Source organism: Diadema antillarum, unplaced genomic scaffold, assembly GCF_040938485.1.
Source record: "Diadema antillarum isolate AM-2024a unplaced genomic scaffold, OU_Dant_1.0 seq00001263_RagTag, whole genome shotgun sequence".
Classification (NCBI taxonomy): Eukaryota; Metazoa; Echinodermata; class Echinoidea; order Diadematoida; family Diadematidae; genus Diadema; species Diadema antillarum.
In genome coordinates this window covers 94,535-118,153 of record NW_027272045.1, presented here as the reverse complement: position 1 = coordinate 118,153, position 23,619 = coordinate 94,535, and the positions used below count along the sequence as shown (strand labels likewise).

Here is a 23,619-nt window from a genome sequence, read left to right as displayed (position 1 = left end):
TTCCGAAAACGAAGAAAAAATGAATGAAAGAAAGACAAAGGTCTCTTTGGATTGCCAAAATATGGATTGTGCCACACATCTTGGGAGAAAATGAAACTTATACCTCCATGATATTGAAGATGCATATCCACGATGATGGCGTTGCTTTAGAAACTGTGTACATATACTTCGCTTTATGGAACTGCTGTATATAGCTCCATGATCTCTGCAAATCCTACGAATATAGTCAGACAGAATTATAGATTTTGATTAGCAGTATTAACAGCTGATGGATCAAAATATGAAAATATCCCTGAGCCCAATGAAAGTCTGCTATCTATTGCTTTAGTAGACCAATCAAAAGTGGAAGACAATTGAATTTTTAAGAATTTGATTCGACTATACAATTTCCCTATAGTGTACACTCATGTTGCAAGAAGTAGAAACACTCCCCCGTGATGCATTTTTGTTGACGTGCATTGAAAAGTAGACATACACGAATGCATCCACATAAGGTTACGTCAGTTACTCTCTGTTCCCATCTATCGAGTGTGTGGTTTCATCTTGACCTCTGTTAAATTGATATCAAATCTGATGAGATAATATCAAAGACGAAATGCTGTCAGTTCTCAGGAGGCCTGGTTGATTGGAATACCCATTGGTGTTAAAGTTTAGCAACACCTTCCAGGTCATCGTCAAACACCATAGTTCTGCGGACAGAAATAATCGTAAAACATGATATTGATGGTCAATTCTAGAAAGGTTGGGAGTACGGATACGCGTCAACTTGCTAAGTTTGAAAAGCACATGCATGTGCTGTGCATTCATTCTTTACTTCTGTTTAGTTGTATGCAGAATTCACTCAAGAAAACTAGTGCGCACAAATTGTAAGCAATGGTTTTGTGCAGCCTACTCATTTCTACTATGATTTCTGCCAATTCATTGTACTAGTATTATTTACTTTGCTCCCTCCGTCTCAGTCACACACACACACACACACACACACACTCTCTCTCTCTCTCTCTCCCTCTTTCTCTCTTCATTCTCATCCCTCCTACATATATATATATATATATATATATATATATATATGTTTATGAATGTCCTTTACAGATAACTGGCGCTATATGAATGCTGTTCATCATAATAATTACGATAAATTACGATACATGTATACAGAGAAAAAGAGATAAGAAAATTGTGCAGTGGCCATAAACAAAATTAAGTCGTCCCTCATGGATGAATGAATATAAAAGCAAGCCTAGGTAGACATCAAAACTTTTGAAATCTACCAGCAGCGTGTTGCACACCAACCTGCCAGACTCTTCAATTTCTTGCATGTTCTCTGGCAACCTGCGTCCCTGAGTCTCGGGCAAGAGCAGCGTCAGAAAGCCCGCCAAAACCGTGCATCCGCCAAATATGACGAGGGGAGCGGGCTTCCACAACTGACTGGTCAGGAGAACTAGGGGGGCCGCGATGTTTGCCACCCGGCCCGCCATGGAGCAATAGCCAAGACCGATGCTCCTATGACCAGAGACAACATTTAGATATCATTTGAATATGATGGTCCGAATTCATACAGGTCGACTAATGTTAAACCATGGTCGAGACCATTATTGTTGTTTAGACCATGTGGTTTAGACCATACACCTAGAACCACAACAATAACATTTATGATTATCATAACAACAACAACAACAACCATACGTGGAATGTGATTTAAATCAATAATGTATTTCACATATCGTTTATGAATTTGGGTCAATAAGTTCACCTTGCTTAATATAAGTTTGAAATGGGTTTTATCAAATTCCTTTTAGCCTACCTCTGAATCGCTGAAAATATGGACGAAGAATTATCTATGTTTCACACCATGAAAATTCCTTGGTATTTTAGAGAGTTATGCTATTTCATGTAAATAAAACATAACAAAATCATCGTGATGGATGTAACTAAAAGAATTAATTTTACCAGAATTTCTTAATGCATGAAAACTAGACACTGAACTATGAAAACGATTTGATTTGCGAGTCACAACAGACATGCATGATACCTTGGAATTTTGTGTGGATATCGCTTATACTGCTAGATAAAAATAGATGATTCTAGAGAGGACTGAAAAGTTTGGAATATTACATCATATTTAGGAGACATAAAAATTGCTGACCTCTGGGATGGTTCTCTTAAGAATACTTTTAGACCTGAATGTTTTGTTTGTATGCCTTCGTATATGATAAGGTGAATAGATGCCTGTAGCGATATTTGATTTCTTCACAAATATCGGCTTTCATCAAAAGGTATGATAGTGAAACTGATTACTTTAAGTGTATATATGTCTTAAACTGTTCATGATCTTGTCTTCCTGAAGTGGTTTTATCGCTGCTCGACGATGGACTTACCGTAAAGGAGTCGGAAAGAGCTCCGTAGTGTACAGATAGACGATGGTGAACCCAGCACTGATGCCAAATTTGCCTATCATAGCCACTGTTGCCCTAGGCACTCCCGGAGCTGAGGTTGAAAAAGAAAGCAAGAGTGAAGGGTATAAATCTCTCTAGCTATATCTGTCTGTCTGTCTCTGTCTCTCTGTCTCTCTGTCTCTTTCTTTCTCTCTCTCTCTCTCTCTCTCTCTCCCTCTCTCTCTCTCTTCCTTTCTCTCTGCCCTAGAGGGATGGTACAGTTCCGATTTAGATGGGGTTTAAGGTTTCCAAGTTTTGTGATGATTCCTTGAGGTAATGAGAAACCTCTTAAATATGAAAGAGCATACATTATTATTCAAAGAGGAATTCACAGTTTATAAAATCTATTTTGAAATAAAAGGTGGGACCCAACTTATATTAGTTCGCTTTGATTTACTTTTGTTGTTGTTGATATTTCAGACATTTTGAAAACCGATTTTCATCAAATGAATTTTGAATTCTTCTCAAAATTGTAGACTTCTTAAGATTTCATAAAGTGGTTTCTAAATATCTTGAAAAAAAAAAGTTAAACGTTGAATTATCATCTCAACCAATACCATCCCATCCCTTTAAGATTTAATTCTTGAGTTAGGGATCAGCCTGCGTAATGTCAATACTTCCTATTATAATCGACGTCATGCTTTTCCTTTCGCTTAAAAAATAGAAAAAGATATCGACACTCTATACGCGCTGTAAATCGATTTCTTTCATCATGATGATTTCCACGAAATTTCACCAGAAACCAGACAAGAAATTGGGCATACATTAATACATTTCACTGCGCACCTGTCAATAAACTCGCTCAGTAATCTGCGAGGTTATAGGGCTCACATGTGTAAATAATTCCCCATAGAGACGTTTGAAAAAATTCAAAATTCAAAAAATTCTGTAAAATAGCTGGGAGAAATTAGGTGTTTCATCTTCACTAACCTGGACAAGTGAGATATACCCTTTTATCCATCAAATTTCCAAGGGGGGTTCTTCAGCTCAAACTCTGTCCAAGGGTCCGCAAAGCCAGACTACGAGTTCTCTTCACTCAAAAAAATCACTTATTTCCTGTACATGCACCCAATGAAATATAGCCCCTTCAAATTCCATGAGAAAAGTTTTCATCTTCCAATCATAATGCAGTTTGTAGAGGAATTCATACTCAATATTTGCAGCTATTCATTTTTTTTTTTTGGTCAAACTGCATTTCTGATTTTAGATAATTTTTTTCTTAATTTATTTTGGTATCTTTGGTAAGATTTTGTGAAGGGGTCGGGGAGATTCCATTTTATTTACAGGTGTGAGCCCAATATAGCACATTCTCGCCTCATACACTGAATATTTACCGATACATGCTGTGAGAAGGCAAGCGCCCCCTCCGACGAGAAAGGTGATACTGGTGGTGCGTCGTCTGCCGAGCCATGGTACTTCGACCACGAATATGGACATCGTGTAGGCAGGAATCTCCATTCCCGCGGAGACCATGAACGAGATGAAAACGTTGATACCAAGCGAAGAGGTGCTAAGACTCAGGCCGTGGTACACAACGGCGCACACACACCTGAATCATCATTTGCGTAAAACAACATAAACCATCGAAGATTTTACCATGCATATAATAATGATTAATGCAGTAGCATCAGTAGAACACATTGATCAGTGAAAATTTGGGAAAATTGGACAAAAGTTAAGAATCTTTAAAGTTTTGACGCTATCATCGACAGATGAGAAGACTACAAAATGGGTGCTTTGTTACATGACTTCACGAACTATTGTAATCTTTTCATCCAGCGACTGCGGCACTGAAACTTTTAGAAATTTATAACATTTGAACGAAATGTCACATTTTCCATAAACTTTCACTGATGTCAAGTTTTCTACTAATATTGCTGCATTCACTCAATCAACACATAATTTCGGTGAACTTGTTCTTAAAGTCAGCAGCTTTAATGTAATGAACACTATCACATTCAAGAATTAGCATGAAATATGTTGACGATAATGGGGAGAGATGTTGGCGTTGTAGGTTAAGATGCATTGCGCAAACACAATGTAGCTATGGAAAGACGAAAGTAACTACAAATGAAAATATAGAATCCACAATAACGTGAAAGCAGCATTTCCTAGCTACGAACTCTTTTCGTCAATGTAAATTACAATAAAATGATATCAGTATTGCTAGTTCATAATGTTTTATTCAAATAACTTCAAACATTCTTTTAATTGGCAAATTGCCCTATATTGACGTAAATAAGCAATCGAATTAATCAGTGTTTTAGAAGTAGCCATGAAGAGAAAAAAATAATGAGCATACATACATACATACTAGGGCTGGGTTCCAACCAACGACATTCTGATCACCCCAAAGACGTATTTTGATCGGCCAACATAAAACTACTTCAAGTGGACTAATAAGAAGGCGATAAACCACCGGCAAAGTCGATTTCTCTGAGACAGGGCGATGCATATCATGATAATGTTTCAAGCTTGATACTCTCGTTAATCTATACGACTATAGGAGAGCGGGCACAAGAAGCAAAATCAATCATCTTACCATAAATACATGACTATAATAGTCCTTTTCCTAATCGGACCCCGCAGGATATCGATTGGATTGACCTTCTTCTGTTGATCGGTCAAATCCTCCTGTAAGGTGAAAGAAAGATGATAGAATTCGCTGTCATGGCAACCGAGTTCTGAGTGTAACCTCATTTGATATTAGTGAGAAAAAAATCAAATGAAAAGGAGATTCCACGCACTGATCGGTGTGATCACAGCGTGACGTTCGCCTGGATTGGCAGCCGGTAACATGGGATTGTAACCAGTTGGTCATGTTGATATTTCCAATATACGGTAACTGTCATGTTAGTATAGCAACCCTTCAAGAAGAAGGAAATCAAATATATCCATGAAAATCAATATATCAAAGCCCGATGCACAAAGAAGATGCTATAACATCCGAATGCTTACCGATTTGAAATCAAAATTAGACTACCATATCTCTTATACAGCGTTATGAGTAAAGAGGTTGAAATGGGGTTGATTCGTTTTAGTAAGACCCTTTTGATGCGCCTTATATACGCCATCAATCACACCATATGTCTATTCATTTTAGCAATTGATCAACGATTACATCAAAGTATATAAAATACATTGACCTGTTCAACGTGTTCACCACACATTGCTATGTAGGCCTACAAGACCACTGATTTTTTTTCCTTACACTGAGTCGTAGTTCATATACTTTCTTAAACAATATTTGATATCAGACTTACTTCCTTCTGAAATAAGTTCTGAACAACTGAAAGACTAGTTGACTCTATGTTGCAATTTCACTGGCATGTAAAATAAATTTATTGCGAAAGTTAAAATACAGTTTTCTTAGGTCACTAATGAAAGGAGATAGTCAGAAATAGTGTCGGATATTTTGCTTGTCTTAAACAGTTTTTAACCAGCATATTGTGGTAACATCAAATCTATATTCTGCGCATTTTTGAAGAAGTAAGTCATGAAATATAATCAAAGACGCCTTTTATATCCAGAAAAAAAAAAGCTCCTGTCGTGTGCCCTTCATCGATGTTTTATAAGAAATAATCACGTACATCCAACAGTGCAATGTTTGTAGAGCGGCTGGGTCGAAAAGAAGGCTGTATGTCACTCTATAATATGCTTAATCGCTTTAAGAATCCGCAGACCTGCTTATAGATTGGTCTTTCGAGGATTTTAAGAATAGAGCAAATTGGTCGATAATATTTCACCTCCGGTTTATAATGACCCCAGCAGTCTTCAAGAATGGGGTAATCTTTGCAAGCTTCGATCTGCTCAAAATGAATGCAAATGCTTTTCAGCGAAGTGAGAATACGTGCCTAAGGAGCGCTAAGAAAGGACACACCGTCCTTCAATTAGATACGGGTTGAAATGGTCAAACAACGACGATTTAATCCAACAAAGATTTCTGTTCTTTGTCGAATTCGAACATTTCATTCGTGTTTGAAAGACCACTATCACAAGCTGTATCGTAACTAAAAATCTATTTGCTTGAAATGCTCATTGCACGTACCCATGCGACTTCAAAAAAAGGTCACGTAAGATATTGTCAATCTTCTGTATTTTCACGCCGATATATTTAGCACTGCGAATGAAATATTCAATCAAATGCTGTATGTCATGACAGTTCCATATCATTATCATTTCTATTGTCATTCAATAAGTTTTCCCTCTGTTCTTGTTTCATGCTATTCACATAATGTTTCATTTTGCTATATTTTACCCAGTTTGCCTAACCGCCATATTTCTTTTAATCAATTGCTGGGTATAACAGTTCCAAAGATGACCACTGCTTAAGGGTTTCATGACAGCGTCGTAGCCAGCTCTGCGACGCGAACGCTACGACAACACTAATCAGGCAAAAAAAAAAAAAAATGAAGTTTTGCACATGCGCGAAACAGCTGTTTTCATTTGCCTAACCCGGGAGGCTGAGTCATCTTAACATTTTAGTCACAGATCTAAAGCTGGCTATATACTTTTATAATACCAAGAGCTTCCAACATGAAGATTGCGCTCTTGCATCCGAACAATGTCACATTGCTCGAGAATAACCACCCGATGCAGCGGATCGGTCTTCTTCGCTGCATGGTGTGGCTGTGTCCCCAGGGACCGTGCTGTGGTTACAGTTCATAAGTATTGGCGTCATAATGGTTTTGCTACTTTATTGTGCTCCTTTGTGTGTAGGCCTGTTAAAGGCATATCGAGGATGAGCAAATCTCTAGAAACCAACAAAAAGTGGTAGCAGTGATGGATAAAGGCAATGGACTGAGAAAGGATTTTACCGTGATTTGGGGGAGCAGAGAAAAGCATTCCCAAGCAGATGAAGTGCCTTTAAAGTTATCATCGGCTGACAGCCAATCTTTATACAAACCGTTGAGTACCGCGATACTCTCGTGAACCAGCAACTAAATTGCACGCTGCGGCAGAGAGGCGACACGTGTGTAGACTGAAGCTCTCCGCAGGAAGTGAAGGTGTATAGGACAGGTGCATTTTAACGTAACCTTCCATAAATACCACTACCGTTATCATCATTCTCATTGTCATAATTCTATTATTACTATTCTTCTATTTCTTTTATCATAGTAAAAACACTGTAATAATGTGGTGATAATTATGATGGTCATAATCAGCAGTACGACCATTATCATATACGGGAGTGAATCCTTTCGTATAGTTCAGGCAAGTTGAGGAAATATCATACGGTAGTGACTTACCTCTTCATCAGCCAGTTTTTCTGATAGGCAGTCTTCCGGTAGGGTCGTGTTATTCACTTCAGCCATCTTAGTGATTGTCTTCTTTGCCTCGTCCCTCCTACCCCTACTGATCAGCCACCGGGGAGATTCGGGGACGATTCTGGTAGTGATAGATGAACGATAACACATCACCTTTAAGCATTATATTCATCATCATAATGCAATAACGTCTCATGTTCATTCAAACTACCTCATACGATCTTATGTTGATAAAAAAATGATTATACTGTAGTTTGTCCTCCCTCTGGAATGTATACCGTTCCAAGAATAGACAGGTATGATCTCAAGCTTTCTCTCTCTCTCTAATTATGTACCATATGACTTTATCAAATTTATATATTATATTGAAATATAATAAACCAAGATTGTTTAAGTGGTGAGACATGTAATAAACCCGAAAAAACAAGATACTAGAGTATTCAAACGCAATTTTATAAATATTCAACAGATATAATATGATCTTAAAGAAAATAATGAATGACGTTAATATAGTAGCTATACACAATGATGATAATGATCATACGACATCAAGTGTGGAAACAATTTACAAAACATAAACTGCTTTTGTTCTTCCAAGTTGACAATTCCAAATTCTAATCATAAGAGCAGCTATAAACTGATCATCATTTCATGTAACAGAGCATGTACGAAAGTGATGTGTCTTACAGCATGAACAGAAGCAAAGGGATGAAGGGTGTGGTAATAGCAATCACCATCTTCCTCCAGTCTCGTAGAAGGTAAGCGATTCCAGCAAACACCATGTAGCCAACAGCATACGGAATGGCGGTTACTATTCCCGCCACGTTTCGCCTCGTTGTGCCTACAAACTCGGTCACTGTGAAAAAACAAAAACAAAATGGGATTAACACGCAATTAGTAAACAATATTGTTGTCGCATCTCTTTTAGAATATATACAGTACCTATCTGAAATCTGGTAATTACTAATTCTTTACAACATCATTTCATGACTGGAATTACAGAGAAATCAATATTATTCAGTTGTATTTCTGACTTCATTGGTGAGTCACTGTAAAGTTTGATGACCCCATATCGCAAACTCGATGCCCCAATCACTGACTTGATTATATCACAACATTACTTTTTTCCCAAAGTTTTAATCCACCTTTAATTCAATTATATTTTATTACCATCCAACGAAAGGTAATACATAATACATAGTATACATTTGACAACTAATATTGTAATAATACAAAATATACATTTGACAAATACTGTCGTATAAGAGTCTATAAGAAGAGCAAGTCCCAAAGTGTAATGCCAAATATACTCTCTAAAAAAAATCGAGTGAAAATATTCACTCCTAAAAGAGTGAATACAAAAAAGAGTGAAATTAGAGTGAAATTGGAGTGAATTTTGAGTGAAAATGTTCATTTTCACTTGTTTTAGAGTGACCTCAGGGATCACTCCAAAATCTTCGAGTGATCCCTGAGGTCACTCTAAAACAAGTGAAAATGAACATTTTCACTCAAAATTCACTCCAATTTCACTCTAAATTCACTCTTTTTTGTATTCATTCTATTAACAGTGAATATTTTCACTTGATTTTTTTTTTAGAGAGTATGTACAAATGATACGATACATCGCTGAGAAAAAAAATACTTTGGAATTTAAAGGTAGGGAATCCCATTTGCAGGCCTTAAATGAAGAGTTGTATAAATACAGTAGTATGTTGAAGAGAGTATCATCTTAGAAACTTTCATAAAGTATTGAAAGTGGAAGGTAACATTTAGTACATTTTTATTGACCGTTAGATTTGAACTGAATTTTTTTCGGGGCTCACCGTAAATTCCGTATCCGGGCACTTACCCCCTGGGCAACTACCCTCCGGATAACTACCACCCGGATAATTACCCCCCAGGTCTATTCCCCCTTAGGGCAACTACCCCCCGGACAACTACCCTCCTAGGGCAATCACCCTCCAGGGCCATTACCCCCTAGGAAAACTACCACCCGGTCATCTACCCTCCTAGGGCAACTACCCCCAAGGGCAATTACCCCTAGGACATCTACCCCCCGGATAACTACCCCCTGGGTAACTACCCCCTGGATGACTACCCCCCGGATAACTACCCCCCAGATAACTACCACCCGGATAACTACCCCCTGGATAACTACCCCCCGGATAACTACCCCCCGGATAACTACCCCCGGATAACTACCCCCAGGATAACTACCACCCGGATAATTACTCCCCGGATAACTACCCCCAGGATAACTACCACCCGGATTACTACCCCCCCCCCCCCATTAACAATACCCCGAACCCCCCCCCCCGCCCCCTCCTGATACTTACCTACTGGACAACCCTCCCTCCCCGCCCCCCGAAAGTTACCACCCGTCGTATATTTTCCATAAGTTCATAACACCATATCAGAAGATGCACCTTTCTCTTACACTGTCATCACTCTTTTGGCTTGTCATTTATTTTCTACCGTTATAACACATGATAGACGATAAACATAAGAAAAGGAGAGTTGATTTCACTGCAATTCATATTCCCTTAACATTAGCGAGGGACTCTTCGATATAAAGCCATAATTTCTGATAGGATCCGGGCACGGTTTTATGAAAGTTATCAGTCCTGACAAGCTGTCAGTTCCACACAATTACCAATCGTTGTAGGTCTATCAAAGCAGGTCCATGGTAACAAGTCAGTGACTCGAGCTTATCAATCAAGCAGAACCCATGGTTTTATTGAAATTATTAGATACTAACAAGATGTCATAACTGGCAACTTTTATCAAAAGGTGCCCTAATCTGTCATGAGAGTAAAATTACAGCTTGTTTTACATACAAGTAGAATTGTGCTAGTTTTCAAATTAAATGTTCTCGACACTTTAAGAGGAAATCCAGTTCAAATATAAGTTAGTCTCATTAGAAAGAGTAAAATATTACGAGTTTAACGGTATTTTTTTGTTTACAAAACACCCCTAGTTGTTAACGAAGTCTTTTGTCCTGCACCCTCTTTTTGAATAGATCTAGGGAGAGTTGTAGTTGACAGAATCCTTTTTACATTATAGGGCTGCTCTGTTTTATCCCGGCCATTTCAAGAGTATTAAAAAAAAAAAAAAAATTGAATCCTTCTTGGAATAACATGCTCTTTAATATTTCGTAAGGGGTTTCTAATTATCTCACCCAAAGAGTGTTTAAAACCTGAAGTTAGGTCTCGACCAAAACCAGACGATATGAAAAAATGTTGGGTTTTTTTTCAATTCAAATAGCTAATGTGTTCGAAAATAACAATGAGAGACGTAATTTTCTGGGGGAGAGTTATTGTAAGAGGGGTGATTGTTTGGAGCCTAATTTTAATAAGGAGTAATTGTCAAGGGAGGTAATGTTCTGCAGTGATCATACCAAGGATGTGACAATCTCTTCCCACATCCTTGATATACTAGTTGTTAATATGCCCAATAATGCAGTAGGGCAATTCTGAAATGAGCGTTAACGGTATAACAGTAAAATAGTTACAAAATTGATGAAACAATGCAAAGAAAGCAAATTAAGACAGAGACGAAGTACACAAATAAAGATACAGTGCACTCCCGTTACAACGAACACGGTTATAAAGAAATTTCGTTATAACGAAGCAAAACTTCTGGTCCCAAAATTATCGCCATTAAAGTCTATGGTACAAAATTCGCTTATAACGAAGACGGTTATAACAAAATTTTCGTTATCACGAAGTCTTTTCTGAGCGTCACTGACAAAGAAAAACAAAAGAAATGCGCTCCGTTATAACGAAATGCGGATCGCATTCGAAAATGCGTAGCGGAACAAGCATTATTAAAGCGTCTCTGCATGAGCGAACGCATCATTAAATGTTCACTCCGTGTATCACGCACAGTTTCCGAGGGGAACTTGCGTTGTTGTAATAAAATAATTTGAATTCAGATAAGGTTTGTTTCATTGTTCCGAAGTCCTTTAATACAAAACACACAGATTCTGATACAACTAAATGTCCGTTAGTTCGGAAATGAAAGAGGGTTTGTTATTAAGCACATTTTGGCGTTATTCCAAAGGTTCGTTAATTCGATAATAAAATATGGTCCTTATTCTTATTCTTATACGGTTCGTTAGTCCGAAAATGATAGGAATTCAAAACGTTCGTTAATCGGAACATTACAAAAAGTATCGTTAATCCATGGTGGAAAAAGGAGAGTACACTAACAAAACTTAAGAATTGCAATCTTTATAATCGTCTTAAGATAAATAAATCTTCGAAATAACTAACCTTTCTCATTTTTTTTTTTCATTAACAAAATTTCTTCGGAATAACGAACCTTATTTCATTTTCGGATGAAAAAGCCTTCGGAACAACGGACTTTCTGACTAGTGAACCTTTTTCTTCTTTTTTTTTGATTTATAAACCTTCAAAATGACGAACCTCATTTCATTTTCAGATCAACGAACCTTCGGAAAATGAACAATATATTATTTTGATCTAGATTATGAACTTTCGGAATAATAATTCTGCAGAAATGCGAACCTTCACATAAACAAACCATCGGAATCCCGGGAATGGCGAAACTTCGGAATAAGGAGTCTTCGGAGTAATTTAGTAAGAAAAGAACCTTTGTTCTTTTCTTTTCTAAAGTACTTTAGTAAGAAAAGAACCTTTGGAATAGCGAACTGTAACCAAATCCTACACCGTCATTTTCTACACATGTGTGACAACACAAACAACTTTATGCTCTTTTTAAAATGTAATATTTAAACGAAATTAAAAAGGTATTCTCCCATTTCACATAGCTTTCCAGCGTATGATGAGGATTCAACAAACAAAATTTTTTTATGCGTGGTTTCCTTCTTTTCGTTATACATTGCATATTATATTTGTTCGGTTACAACGAAATTTCGTTAAAACGAAAAAAAAAACTGCCGGTCCTGAGCATTTCGTTTTAACGGGAGTGCACTGCACATGAACACACACGAGATAAATCCCTTGTAATGAGAGAAAGAGGAAAGGTGAGTTATGAATGACAGGAATAGACTACCTTCACAGTGGACAGAGAAAAGCGAGAGGGAAGAGGAAGATGATGGGTCAAAACCAGGGCACGTGAGGCATGAGATATAAGCTCCTCAAAATAAAGAAGTGTTACATGGAGTTGTGGTAAACGATAGACAATTGTGGTTAAAGAAATATTGCAAAAAGTTTAACTCATTCTGAAGTGTAACATTTCTTCAAAATGTCTTTAGTTCAATGGTAAAGGCATTCAAACTTAAAACTTCTTTTATACTATACTATCAAGAGAAATCCGAAATTTCGGAACAGTAAAAGAAAATACAGATTTAGCGAAAATAGTTTGGTTAAAGGCATTGACATTTACTGGATTACCGGGTAGGATATGAAGGGACAGCTTCGTTTTTTATGAACATAGAGTCAAAATACAGAGGGAGAAATTAAGCTTTTACATAAATTGTCCTAAGTGCAAACGATACAAATCGTAAATCTTTAAGATGTTGTTTTCATAAAATGATGTATCAGTATGGCATCTCCGTGATTCCTGGCAAATAATACAAAGAACTTCGTTTCCTGTAGTAATGATATTCTTTTTATTAAAGGTAAGATGGGGGGGGGGGGGGCAATGACCCGGGAGGTAGTTACCCAGGGGGTAATTGGCGTGGTGCACTGTCCTGGGGTAATTTTCGTCTTGATAGTTATAGGGGAGGGGGAGTTGTAGGCTTGCTTATCCGGGGTAATCATCCTCGGGAAGTTATCGGAGGGTGTAGTTATCGGGTGGAAGTTATCTGGGGTCTAGTTATCGGAGGAGGGGGTAATTAACCTGGGGATAATTATCCTGGTGGTAATTATCGGGGGGGGGGGGTAGTTATCCGGAGGGTAATTATCGGGGGGGGGGGTGATTATCCGGGGGGTAATTATCCGGGGGGTAATTATCCGAGGGGTAATTATCCGGGGGGTAGTTATCCGGGGGGTAGTTATCCGGGGGGTAGTTATCCTGGGGGTAGTTACCCAGGGGGTAGTTCTCCGGGGGGTAGTTACCCAGGGGGTAGTTCTCCGGGGGGTAGTTATCCAGGGGGTAGTTCTCCGGGGGGTAGTTATCCAGGGGGTAGTTATCCGGGTGGTAGTCATCCAGGGGGTAGTTATCCGAGGGGGTAGTTATCCAGGGGTAGTTATCCGAGGGGTAGTTATCCAGGGGGTAGTTTTCCTAAGGGGGAATTGCCCTGGGGGGTGATTGCCCTTGGAGGGTAGTTGTCCGGGGGGTAGTTGTCCTAGGGGGTAATTACCCTGGAGGGTAATTGCCCTTGGAGGGTAGTTGTCCGGGGGGTAGTTGCCCTAGGGGGGAATTGTCCTGGGGGGTAATTATCCGGGTGGTAGTTATCCGGAGGGTGGTTTTCCAGGGGGTACTGTTCCTAGAACCCGTAAATTCCAGTACATTACTAGGCTACCTTTGCAGACCCATGCACTGCATGTGTGTCCATCATGTATATTTTGTGAAGAAAGTTCATCAAAACTTACAAACATTTCTATATACATTCTTGCCACACACTCTATATGTTATTACATCAGCTCTTATACTTTTAGATTTGTGTTTATAGATAAAGAATACTGAAGACTGCGACAAAAAGGCTTAAGTGTGGCTGACACACAGAACTACTGAGTAGTTGAGTTTTGTGCATTATTCAAATTGTAGATAACTGTTGACTTCTAAATTTCTCAACAGTGGCCTAAACAAGTCCCCTGATGTTCATATTTAATGTTTTGCTGCATTTTGGGAGGTCTGTAAAAGGTATCCCCTACCTTTAACAAAGTAAATGTGGCGATGGTATTGTATGGGCAAGCGTGATCTACTGAAAAGTGAAGCTTGTAGGACTACCAAGATAGTTGTTGCAAACTGGTGAATAGACCCCATTCCCCCTCCAAAAAACAAAACAACAACAAAACAACAAGACAAAACAAAGAGAGAGAGAGAGAAAAAGAATAGAGTCAAAGTTCTTATAGGTTTCTTTATTCATTAGTCATCTACACTATCATGAAAACCATTATCTTAACGAAAAGAAAGAAGCAAAATAAACAGAGAAGAGAAGAATGGACAATAAAACGTTGGAAAAGAAACGAAACGGACAAATCGAATAAGAATTAATAACAAAAGAGGAAACTAACAGAAAAGCGAAAGGAGAAGTTGAAGATATGACGGAGAGGATGACGCGATCAAATCTTTTTTGGAACATGATTTTGCGTCATCAAATTTCATGAAAACAAAAATACGAGCATTTATACCATAGACAAATGTGACAATGTACATCGCCACGTTGGCTATTCCTTGGCAGAAACGTAATAGAACAAAGAACCAGTAGCTGTGAATCGCCAGGATCCCATAGCCGAAAATCACGTTCAACAAGATGGCGCCGAATAATGCATAATACCGTCCGTACCTGGGCGAGATGAAAACGTGTTAAGGAAAGTAATAAGGAGAAGCATTTTATTGAAAGATTATTCAAGTATAAGATTACTAAACGAATTATACAACGGGAATTTGGTTGTCAGAGAGTCTACAGGATAATGGAAAACGCGCCCGTTCCGAACAAATTCACAAGAGATGCCGTTAGAAGTCACCAACGATATTTTATAACTAACGGGATTTCACTCAGGACATAAGATGGGGGTAACAACGACCAACAAGGTTCATTACGAATCTGCATGGTGATAGAGGACCTATCCAGAGTAAGTCGGACAAACTTTAACAATTGAGAAGTACATTTTCTTACGACACCATCTCCAACACCATCACTCACCTTTATACCTTCATTCATTAGTTACACAATAATTATCATCATCGCATGAGACTGAGCGTCGATCGACAGGCGCACCTGCGCCCTACAAAAGTAGTCACCATTATCATTATAACATCATATCTAGATGGTACAGTGCAATATCAGTCCCTAGTAAAATGATCAAACTTCCCTCATAGAGCATAATTATGATCGGTTCTCATACGGTTATCATCGTGATTCAGACAAACAATCAAAATAATCGTCGATTAATTTTGAAAACAAGGACTATCGAAACTTCGTCTCCCTGTCCGCCTGGTGAAATATTTTCGCCATATCTCTTTCCACTATCATAAAAAAGTATTAAAGTACTCGGCAAAGTTGCACCTAGATTCATTCCCCATTTTCAACAAGAAATGAGAAAGAAAATGCAGCATAATTCACACAAGAATATAAGTGACAACACCTTAACAAAATCATAATGAATTAAATGCAAAGGGCTACATTTTGGTCGAAAACACGCTTTGAAAATGAAATTGTGTGAACAACTGATGAGAGAGTTGTGAGATGACATCATCACTTAATCACCTAACTTGCATAATAGGTTGTGAACAATGCCACCGTCCTGTAACACGTGCAAAACTGAGAAATCCTACACCTTTATCTGCTCCGTATGATGTTTAAAAGACTTCTATCAGTCCGTTTATGCATGCTTTAATCAGTCTACCATTTAAAAGTGGAATTGCACTCCAATAACTGAGTGCGTTTAATGACTTACACCAAAACTTACAAACATGCACCTCTATGGACATCAATGAGACTTAGTTGTTATGGATGCTATATACGTATATAAGTGTGTGATTGTTATAAGGGATCCTATCTGCCTGTCATTACGCAGTGAATGCGAGTGGCATGCAAGTTTTCTACAAGTGTAATGATAAACACGAAGGTATGCACGGGGTATCTTATAATTGATGCCGTATGTATAAAATATAAAGTCTGGCAAAAAAAAAAGTTTTTTTTTTTTTTTCAAGTTCATTTTTCTCATAGATTATTTGTCTAATGATATTGTTTGGTATAATATCATCGTCAAAGGTATTCTAATTGGCTATCAACTTGGTAGGTAAATTAAAAGGGAATTTACGCATGAGTGAACACATTCACTCATGCGTTAAGGTTTCCTTTGTATAAATAAACCCACCATGTTGATAGCCAATTAAATAGTCTTTAGTATGGTATGTAACACAATGATTTTTATCAAAATCTGCTACGAGAAATATGAACAGGAAAAAGTGTTTACTTTCTGTTTTTACTGAGTGTACATAACAAATAACGAATGCATAAACGCTGCATCAACCCTTAACATCAGAATTTTGTTCCAGTATTATGGTAGTAATCCAATAATGGAAATACAATATACACTAATTTTTATTTACACATCAGCCAGAGTCCCAAATAAAGCACTCCCAACTAGAAAGCCGCCGTAGAAGAACGACTGTGCGACCTGCACATACACTTCTCCACCGCACACGAGGTCATACTGTATTTTTGAGTGAGAGAGGTGGGAGAAAGAGAAAGAGAAAGAGAGAGAGAGGGAGAGAGACAGCGCGACAGAAGGGACAAAGAGAGATAGGTGTCAAAGGTCACGTGGCATTCTTGTTGCTTTTCCTTTTACACTCGTGTCTCAGAAACATATGCTCATGCACCTTGCGAGCAAGACTTGTATCTTTGTTTTCAAAAGGTGATCACAAAGTTTTAATGATTATGCTATTTATCAGAATAACAATAACAATGATAATAACAATAACAATATCAACTATGATGATAATTGAAAGAACAGAGTTAGCAATAATAATGATAATAACGATGATAACGTTGAAAGCACAAAATACATCACTGCTATATTGATTGCGTCTCTGTGCGCTTTACGGACATGACGGACGAAAAATCAAAGACAGCTATAGATGCTGTTAAATGCAAACATACAACTGACTCACTCAAAATCCTTTTGAAATAAGTATACGGTGTTAAACTCTTAAGTTGTGGCTGAGTCTTTAAAGTACGATGGGACAGAATTCAAAAGGAGAGAGGCGCCATGAGCAATTTATCGCTCCTAATAAAACTTGGTCTGACGAACAAGACAATGGAAAAGATCTTCTTGAACTGCTCTGAGATCGCGGGTGGGCACATACTTCACTCAAGACTCACTGAGGCAGTTTGGAGCCATTGAACGGACACACAGGTATAGGAGTACTTGGAACTTGGAATTTCATACGTGACTGGACTGGAAGCCAAATGAATTGTTTTTCAGACTGAGGCTATATGGGACCGTGTCTCACTGTGGGTAATTTGAATTGAGTCGATGCGCTGTCAATGATTATTACCTACAGTTTATTTAGCTGGGAATCTGGCATATTATTAAGCAAGCGGGCTATTACATTACTTTGGTTGACATATCAAAAGAGCTTGTATAAGCTTCTTAGCGCAGGTTTTTAATCTAAGGACTGACGAACCTATCCAAGTTGGCACAGAGCAAGAGAAGCCGCCCTGTATTTCGTTGAAACAAATTGTTTACATCGATGTTCTGATCAAAAAGGCCCATCACACCCAGGTCTCTGGCTGTTGTGTGGATATAATGCCCTATCAAGGTTCATCATCTGAAAATGCATTCTTTTGCGGAATCGAGATGAAAGATGGAAATCTTGGGAGATTACATCATCACAATCGTTACATGGTCTGAACCAAACATATATACATGTATTAAAGTGTCGTCAGTGTAACACATTCTTGTCATTCCAATACTTATCACATTACCTAGGAAAGAGGAGAATATGGAAAACAACATCTGGAAGATCACCGAATCTTGGGGAACACTGATCATGCTGACAGTTGGTACATGAACTGATTCATATCCATGCATTACTACTTTTTGCTGTCTGTTCCTATGGTATCATTCAGATCATCTGTATGCAAGACCTGTACTGCAAAACCAGATTTGCAATCTCTGTAGCATAACAATCATCATTGTCTGGTAGGATCAAAGGTCGAAGAAAAATCGCGCAGTACAGCAAGTATGGTTACAATACTTTTGTCCAAGGTGGCATTCTTGAAGCTCTCCGGAAAATACCTCCTTCAAATGATTTGTCTATAATTCTTGTTATAGAAGAAACCAGTTCAAAAGTACATTCTTCACGGAGACGTTAATACTTGACCTGATTTAGGGTACACTATGCTGCAGCGAAATTTTTGATAATAGTATCGACTTCATTTACTTCCAGTTTCTAAAATTAGAGAAGCACTCATTATAACGTGGCTGTTCAGACATTGCAATTGGACCATCATTTCTACAAATATCTTGAAACTCACTTTGAGTGTCCAAGTCAAAATGTAGATTAGCTTTAACACGACTAAATGAATTCACCAGCTTTAAGAATGTTAGCCTCGTGATTGACAGGTATGATGAAGTTGTGTTATTCATATCTTAACCCGAACCAACTATTCTTAGCTAAATGCTGACTGTGTTTGCAAGCGACGGGTGTGCACGTGCTTTATGTACGTTTAAGTTTTGAAGTAATAAATGATTACCTCTTCAATAACGGTTCGTGTGTACAAGCTCCGATCGTAGTCCCATCCGGCATCACAAGGGATTATACCACGTGGTTCCGTCTCCAACGAGATGTACGTTGCCATGGAAACGTTAGACGCCACACCATCGACGAGCAATGAATAATCGGTAACATTGTACCTGAATAGGCCAAATAAAGAGAAAAATGGCAGCAAAGGGAGGTTCCATAATAAAGACCAATATTCATGTAAATGACCATGCATAGTAAATCCGACAAATTGTTTAAGTCGCCAGATAAGTTTTCAAAATAGTTAATAACATAGCTCATTCCACGAAAAATATATTTTCAGTTTTTTTATCATAATTCACGACATCCTCCAAATTGGATATCCATAATCCATTGAAATAAGACGTAGAAGATCCAACTTCTAACAGAAAAAAAAATATATGTAAAAGGAGGAGAGTTTTAAGTTAGAGTCCAGAAAAGTACAATGACTGAACCCGTATTTGGCGCAGGACAAAGAAGGGATTTAAATCTCCAGCCACCACTACAAACTGGTCAGTGGTAAATCTTGTCAAGTCACTGAATAGTTAATTCCATTCATTACTGCAACACTATACTACTGCAACATTTTTGTAGGGCTTTTATGTATACCCAAGGAGTTAACTCCTTAGTGTATTCAAATACACTGCAGTATACAACAATAAACAAAGAAGGAAGAAGTCTTGGAAAAACACCTCTAAAGTGCAGCAAAACACACAATTGGTTGTATGATGAATGCAAGTTTGATGTGTAAAAGAATGATAGATAGAAGAGTCGGGGTAATCATTCAGAAAATGCCAGAAACTGAAAATCAACCTGGTTGACTCAGACACGTGTAATATATTTGTATGTGTGTGTGTGTGGGGGGGGGGGGGGGGGGGTTCGTAGAGCAAATCCAGGATAACTGAAAACGACAAACGTCACTTCAAATTCTACAGTTATTGCCAAATACCAAAGCATTAAGAAGCCACTTTACATGTCAACATGTTACATGAACGACATCTGATAACAAGTAATGGACAACGACGTGAAGACATTAAGAATTGTGACGCAATATTATATACACGTCACTTGCGAAAACATCATTAGTAAAATACCTATTCTTTATGTGGCTGCGCGTTCAGGGATTCAAATACATTCCCAAATCTCAAATGTTTGCCTTCAATCGACATTGAATAAGGTTGCATAGACCTGAAATATATATATGTATGTATATATATATATATATATATATATATATATATATATATATCTTAAATTCAAACAGCACAAGAGACATTCTTCTATATCATGGTGGAAAAAAAAAAACCGAATTATGATTCAATTTCGTGTAGCAAAAGAATATGTCAAACGTGAACTTTCCAGTATTGCTATATGCTGGGTAAATCTGATACTTCTATGATACACTGTCCCTTTTTTAGTCATCGAATCATAATATGCCCGACAAGAAAGGGTTGAGATTCCATGAGATTCTGTTTCCATACTTGATGACTTTCACACACTGCTGAATAATCGAATATTTCTCGATAAAATAATGTTCTTGTCTTACGCTGGAAAAGCGCTATTCCCGTTGTCATGGAGCAGCTGCAAGTTTTTGTTTTGTTTTATTGTTTTACTTTGAATGTGCAAACTGTGCAACCACGATGTTCACGCTGAAAGGGTAACGATTATCTTGCCTCATACTTATCAATAGTTTATGTCACTTTATTCTTGACAATGGCCATTGTGTTACATGGAACTGGGATTATCCATACAATTGTTGATTGAAGGTTTGCATGGTGAAGTAAATAACGGAGAGAGGTTTAGTTACGTTCAGACAAGCCTTAACCTCGAGGTTAGGAAACCTCGAGGTTAAGCTCGTAGTTAGGGACTATGTAGACGCACTCGTAGTTAGCTAACCTCGAGGTTAGCTCGATGTTAAGAGCCACGAGATATCTCAGGGTTAGTGCTCTAACCACGAGCCGCAGGGGGGGGGGGGGTCCCACTCGTAGTTAAGCACAGTGTGGACACAAAAATAGACGAACTCAAAGGGGCAGAAGTTTAACCTCAAAGTTTCCTAACCTCAAGGTTAAGCTTCGTCGTGTGGACGCACGTCGAAGTTAGGGGGCAAGAGCCTAACCTCAAGGTTTCCTAACCTCGAGGTTAGGGCTTGTCGTCTGAACAAACCGGGTTTGCATCGCATACTTTGTAATCCATGCGTCACCACTGGTTACTGTAGTTTAAAGGCAAAGTCCAGTCCAAAAATAAGTTACTCTGATGAAAAAGAGTAAAATCTTACTAGTTCAACGGTAAAAATTTGACTGAAATCATATGAAAAAAAAAAGTTATAAAATTTGAAGTTTGGCTAATTTCTGCGAAACAGTTCTTGTACAGTGTACATGAATATGCAAATGAGTGAGCTGACCATGTCATAACCTCACAATTTTCCATTGATCGTGTCCAAAAACTGACGAAAATTCAATGTTTCTGTCATTGAAGTCTGAAACATGTTATTCCTGGTAGAACAACTTCAGATTAGTGATCAGTTAGATATATCAGGATTAGAGCCTCGCGCGTTTGAATGAAAAAACGGGAAATTTCACAGTTTTATGTTCAAGCTATAAATTGGCAAGTTGTGAGGGGATGACAAGCTCACTTTGCCATTTGCATATTCATATTGACCGTTCAAGAACTGTTTCCTAAAAATACGCGATATTTCAAAATGTCATAACTTCCTTATTTTTCATTCAATTTCGATCAAAATTCTACCGTTGAACTCGTTATATTGTACTCTTTCTTATCAGAATAACTTATATTTGGACTGGATTTTCCCTTAAAAACCAACAAAGCACAAAAACCAACACACACACAGAGGAGAGGAAAAAAAAAAACTAAAATAGGCCAAACCTTACCACAAATACAACAACACAAAAAGTAATGTAACAGAATTGACCGAAACCTGCTCTTCTAGGTCATTCTCCAGCCCAGGAAGCGCACATGCAATGAGAAAACACCGACTTACCATGGAGCTAGGTAGTCCAGCTCCACGGACTTCTTCTACAACTGGCATACCTTTCACAACTGCTATAAACACGGCCAGTGCTGACATCACTTCCGTTTGTGCCTTTTAGCAGCGGAATGCTCACAGACTTCAGTATCTCGGGGTCCTCGCAAGTGGCGGCGTCGCGACCAAGGTCAATACAAGTTGTAGTATTCCACTCTGGAATCTGTCAGTTTAGACCACAAGGATCATGAGATAGTGACCTTAATTAGTTATTGCGCCTGCATGTGAATGTGCACTTTCGCTCACTTTTCATTGCCCTCCGCCCTCGTTCTTGGCGTGAGAGTAACGAATTTTCCGTTTCGGGGCAATTACCCCCGAGGAGATTATTACCCCTGGCTAAAACAATACTGGTTAGTGAAAAGGTGAGTAAAGCATGGACCTAGGTCCATGAGTAAAGATTGGGGTTAGGGTTAGGTTTTCAGTAGGGTTAGAGTTTTTTGTTAGGGTTAGGATAAAGTTCAGGGTTAGGATTAGAGCTAGGGTCAGGGAAAGGCTCCGGAGGAATTGTTCACGGGGTAATTGCCTCAGAACTCAAATTGTCATCATGTCCTCACTTATATTCCCCGGGGAAAAAAGTGTACTGAGAAGTCAAGAAATATCGACCTCCTCCCCATTGGCCCTCTCTATGTGCGCTCCACTAATCGTGTTTAATTCCCTCTAGTGAGCCCACAATCCGTCAATAAATTATATTCTTTAGCTAAGCTCAAAAAATATTGACGCTTTAAAAAATACACAGAGACAGAAGATTGTATTCATTTATATCAACTACCTTTATACGTGTAATAAACTGAATTACAAAATGCAGAATGAGATTGGTTTGAGTCTTTATCGCGAAATGTGATGTATGGCTGAAGGTATTCAGAATCTGGTGGAACCATACTCCCTTGCATACCTTGCACCAGTGATCGGATGCTCCCATGGCAAAGACCTGGAGAAAGGCAATCCAGGAAGTAGGGAAGACGATGACAGACACGATGGCGATGATGCCAACCTGGTAGCGCCCGAAGTCGCCGATCTCGAGCAGGATGTCGTCGAATTTCATGATTGCACAATATCCCAGCTCTCTTGTGTATGGAAGAAAACTGCGCGGCGATCAGGAGTGCCTGTGAATTACAAGATGAAACTAGAAATGTCGCTATGGCGACTGGTATGCCTCCGCCATAATGCATGATTCTCCTAATAGGTCTAGATAGTACATGTGGACAATGTGTGATTACATTTTCACAAAACTGGCAAAATATTGAAATGACAAGTTTGTCACAAATGTGTTGAATGTTCACCTTCCTTGAACTTGGTTTAATTGGATGAATAGGAGAGCATGTATTTGGGGATTTAAGGACTTTAACTTGACTTTGACCCATTCATACATATATGCATTGAGTAATTTTCATGGTACCGGTATGGAGAAAAAGTGCAATTTCTGTACTGAATAGTAAATTGTTACCATGTTCATCTGGCCTTAGACCCTAAAATTCATAAGATAATCACTTTC

General features: G+C 38.4%; 1 protein-coding gene across 1 annotated transcript; it reads right to left on the bottom strand.

Annotated features, from left to right (window-relative positions):
- Window positions 1-674: 674 nt before the first annotated feature.
- LOC139745394 (solute carrier family 22 member 13-like) lies at window positions 675-23,169 on the bottom strand. Its single transcript, XM_071655785.1, has 12 exons — window positions 23,020-23,169; window positions 22,136-22,290; window positions 19,062-19,221; window positions 16,913-17,016; window positions 14,986-15,140; window positions 8,390-8,558; window positions 7,685-7,823; window positions 4,978-5,069; window positions 3,770-3,984; window positions 2,379-2,487; window positions 1,272-1,503; window positions 675-689 (listed from the first exon to the last, which is right to left on the bottom strand). The coding sequence occupies exons 1-12, from the start codon at window positions 23,167-23,169 to the stop codon at window positions 675-677; spliced, it is 1,695 nt and encodes a 564-aa protein (XP_071511886.1).
- Between the last annotated feature and the right edge of the window lie 450 nt (window positions 23,170-23,619).

What these genes read in the sequence shown, in the direction of transcription:
- LOC139745394 (XM_071655785.1), bottom strand. Translation starts at nt 23,169, where the DNA reads ATGAAATTCGACGACATCCTGCTCGAGATCGGCGACTTCGGGCGCTAC. An exon ending in CATTGTCACATTTGTCTATG is followed by an intron (nt 8,559 to 14,985) that starts GTATAAATGCTC and finishes GTTTTTTCACAG; the next exon opens with TGACCGAGTTTGTAGGCACA. An exon ending in AAAAACTGGCTGATGAAGAG is followed by an intron (nt 5,070 to 7,684) that starts GTAAGTCACTAC and finishes TTCACCTTACAG; the next exon opens with GAGGATTTGACCGATCAACA.